We start from the raw sequence: 4,529 nt of genomic DNA, 5'->3' as shown, positions 1-4,529 counted from the left end.
TGGTTAGTCGATACATGAGCAATCCGAAGAAGCCTCACCTTGATGATGTACAACGCATCTTAAGGTATGTTGAAGGCACTATTAACTTTGGTATTTTATACAAGAAAACAAAAGAATGTCACGTGACTGGATATTGTGACGCCGATTACGCTGGAGACTATGATACACGACGGTCAACAACTGGATACATGTTTAGTCTTGGATCAGGAGTAATATCATGGTGCAGCAAGAGACAACCAACAGTATCCTTGTCAAGCACTGAAGCAGAATATCGATCGGCATCATCAGCAACACAAGAAATTACATGGTTGAAACAACTAATGGAAGATCTTCATCAATCAACAGATTATCAAGTAAATCTTCTTTGCGATAACCTATCAGCTATACGACTAGCAGAGAATCCAATCTTTCATGCAAGAACAAAACATATAGAAGTGCACTATCATTATGTTCGCGAGAAGGTCCTTGAAGGAAAAATCAAGATGATGCCAACAAAGACAGATGAATAGGTTGCAGATATATTCACCAAGAGTCAAAGTAAACTGAAGTTTACAAAATTCAGAGAAGCACTTGGAATGGTCTGCAAGACATCGTTGGAAGAAAATTTGCATTGAGGGGGAGTGTTAAAATACAATGCAAATTTGGTATTAGTAGATGTATATATGTAAAATATCTAGATATTAATATGTATAAGAAATAATCTAGAATTTAGAATATGGTAGGAAAAATCTTGAAATATTTGATAGGAAAAATCTAGATATTTGTATGTGTAGAAAATATCTAGATATTTATCCATGAAAATATCTAGTTTCTAGAATATTTCATGGGGTAGTATAAATATGGATGATGAGTAGTTCATTTGTGTAAGGAGTGAGTGAGAGTTGTGAGGAAGTAAGAAGTGTGTGAGTTGAGTTCATAATATTGTAATTGTTTCCTTGTATTAATAAAAGTGTTCTTTGTTAAGTTTCCCGGTTAAGCCTCAATTTGTGTTTAAGTTCTTAGTGCACTTGTGTTGTATCTATTATATAGTCGGCTCTGCCGCCTAAGTGATATATGGTCGGTTATACCGCCTGAATGATATATGGTCGACACTGTCGCCTAAGTATTATTGTGCACTAAGGATTCATAAAATTAAAGGCTAACCAACGTCAAAGTGTTAGTGTAGTGAGTGAGTATAACCTATGTCCTCTATAGTGGGTGTGTTGGGCTCATCGAAGCTTCCAACACCTAGACAAAGTCCAGCACCATTGATCATTCATCCATTTATCGGCTAATGTATCACATTTGTTGACATGTAGATAATATAGGCGACTATAACGATTTGTTAAGAATGAATTACCACACCACAAGTCATGTCAAAAACTAACTTTCCTCCCATTACCAACTTTCATGTGAATAAATTTGGATGATAACAAGTTACTTGAAATCACTTTCTACTAGCAAGTCTCAACAATGAAAGACCATGTACTGCTACCATACGTTTGTTCAAATATTACCATGAATCACTTGGATCACCTTAACTCAAACATCATCCGGACTATTTTAATATCACCAACACCATTTATTAATCAAAGCAATATTAAAAGGCCTTCAAACACCCTATATTTGACCCACCATGATTAAAAGGAGCAAGGACGGAGTCCCATTTGATCTACGCCGTCTTCTTGTTTGATGCATTACCGCCCCCAAAAAATCTTTTAGGCATAGATTTAAGATTCTTTAGGATCGTTTCCGGGCATTTAAATTATAACATAAGGTAAATCCTAAGACTACCCATAACCGATTTGAGGAGAGTTAATCTACCACCTGAAGAAATGATGGTTGCCTTCCAAGATGCTAATCGAGAGTGGTATTTTTGGATTAACTCACCCCAACTTGAAACCCTTCTCATATTCGAGCCGATTGGAATGCTTAAATATTTAGTAGGAAAAGATCTCGCCCTATAACCAGAGACAACGACAACCATTTTTACCATGTTTGATTCAACACCCACACCAAATTCGTGTGACTTGGACACATTTAGTTTAAGGCCTGAAGCAAGATGAAATACTTCAAGGATACGGAGAATGTGTTTCAACTCTTTGATATGCCAATTCGACATAAGTATAACGTCGTTTGCATATATTACATTTGAAAAACAATAGTTTTTATCATATATATCCTTATTAAACTTTAAAATTACATATATACCCAATTAAATAATATAATATTAAATATAACCAATCTAAACACTAAAACTCACATATTTACCCATTTCATTAATAAAACCATTTCTACATAATTTATTTCCTATTTTGTCCCTGATATTTGTTGAATAATACCAACCAAAGCTTCAGAACTTAGAAGCAATATAACAAGTTTCGTGAAAGCTGGTTTTGATTAATTTATAAATCTCCTTTTTTTTTAAATGTCTTTCTCTTTAGAGATTTAAACTGTTATTTAAACAGGAAAATGAAAATATTTGAATACTTTTTCTCATAATATTTACTATTAAAAAACCTCAGATGGAAACAAGAGAAATTTATTGCAAATAAATGGGCCCTAAGGTATAAAAAGGTTTGCCATTTGTATTGATGGCATTGTGGTTGATATAAAGCTGGAATTTGTTAATGACAATGGTGCTGTTCTGGAGAGTGGAGAACATGAAGGCAAATCACATTGGAACAAAACATAATTGAACTATGGAATCTTTATTTGTACCAGAATTATGTTCGGGGTCGATTCCAACGTTGATCGAAGAGCTTAAAAAGCTCGAAAGCGTTTTATCGTGACGAAACAATTTAGTCGGGCTGATTCCAGTTGAGCTCGAAAAGTGTAAGGAGCTCATTACGATTGATTTGTTGGAGAATTCGTTAGCTGGAAGTATTCCGGATACATGATATTTTTTGGAACTTGTTGATGCTTCAAGAACTTCAGTTATCGGTTAATCAATTATCCGGTGAGATTTCGATTTCAATCACAAACTGTGTTGAATTGACTCATTTTGAAGTTGAAAATAATAAACTTTCCGGTCAAATTCCGATTTGGATTGAGAAGTTACAAAGTATAACTATATTTTTTGCTTAAAAGAAATGGAAACTTTCATGATTCGTTATCACAATGTGGGACAAAATAGGAATATAATACAACAAATATTAGGGACAAAATAGGAATACGGTAAGCTTTTGATCTTTCGCATTATAGTCTTTTTTGATATTGAATCATTGCATGGTATCATTCAACAAATATTAGGGACAAAATAGGAATATAATTGGGTTTTTTAATTTTTTTAATGAAATGAATATACATGTGAGTTTTATTATTTAAATTGGTTATATTAGATATTATATTATTTAATTGGGTAAATATGTAATTTTAAAGGTTAATAAGGGTATATATGATAAAAACTCTAAAAACAAAGTTCATTTGTCCCTATTTTGATACGATGAATGAAACATGATTCTAAAGTTTGATGGAAAGCTAAATGGAGGCCCTCCATTACAATAATAAAAAGAAAAGGGCTAAGCGGATCGCCTTGACGTAACCCCCTTTTTACCAGAAATTCACGAGTCGGACTACCGTGGACTAGAACTAACGTACGAGCGGATTTTAAACATCTCAAACTTTAATTGCACCACATCGAAGCGAAGCTAAATGGTTGAAGCATGTATATGAGATAGTCCCAGTTAACTGAGTCGTAAGTTTTCTGAAAATCATCTTTGAATAGGAGCATTTGTTTATTTTTCTTCTTGAAGCATTCAATAATTTCGCTCATAATCAAAGGTTCGTCAAGAATTTGACGACTCGGAATAAAAGCTGATTGAACCAGAAAAATAATCTTATTTATGACGCAAGATAATTGATTCGTCAGGAGCTTCGTAATGATCTTATAATAAACACCAACTAAAGAAATTGGGCGAAAGATTTTTCACCTCGGGGATTAAGGAAAAAAACATTAAGTTTTCCCCATTAGGCATGACAGACGTACTAAAAAAACCTCTGACGTCCCAACATATGTCGTGCTGGAAAAGGTCCCAAAAATATTTAGTAAATTTGAACGAGATTTCATCCGGACCCGGTGCCTTGGAACTACCGCAATCCCAAACCGCATTCTTAATTTACACATCGTCAAAATCTCGTTCAAGAAAAGAAATATTTTTGAAGAATTCGAAAAACTTATTCTTTATAGCACAAAGATCGACCACCCATGAACCATAAATCATAAATGCTTATATATATTGTTGACTCCGTTTATGCTTGAACGAGCAATGAAAAAATTTCAAATTCTCGTCGCCCTCCATGTCCCATTTAATTCACGAATTTTGCAATAGATCGAGAGAGGCCAAGTTACTTATCTTATCATGTTCATGGAACATATTATTACGATCTCTTAACTGTTCTGCAGTAGCATTACCCGAATCGATCAACACATCAAGAGCATCTATTTTAATCCCCATCTCCTTAATTCGAACAGCTTCTGAGGTTCTTGATGGATGAATATATATTTTTAATTTTCCCTTGATTATACGCAACTTAGAAACAAATGATAC

General features: G+C 33.9%; 1 protein-coding gene across 1 annotated transcript; it reads right to left on the bottom strand.

Moving 5' to 3' along the window:
* Positions 1-1,744: 1,744 nt before the first annotated feature.
* Positions 1,745-2,101, bottom strand: LOC139853686 (uncharacterized). Its single transcript, XM_071843056.1, has one exon. The coding sequence runs from the start codon at positions 2,099-2,101 to the stop codon at positions 1,745-1,747; it is 357 nt and encodes a 118-aa protein (XP_071699157.1).
* Positions 2,102-4,529: the final 2,428 nt, after the last annotated feature.

The sequence above is a fragment of the Rutidosis leptorrhynchoides genome, chromosome 1 (genome assembly GCF_046630445.1).
Source record: "Rutidosis leptorrhynchoides isolate AG116_Rl617_1_P2 chromosome 1, CSIRO_AGI_Rlap_v1, whole genome shotgun sequence".
Classification (NCBI taxonomy): domain Eukaryota; kingdom Viridiplantae; phylum Streptophyta; class Magnoliopsida; order Asterales; family Asteraceae; genus Rutidosis; species Rutidosis leptorrhynchoides.
Note: the sequence above shows the minus strand (reverse complement) of the source record. Positions and strands in the feature narration are given on the sequence as shown.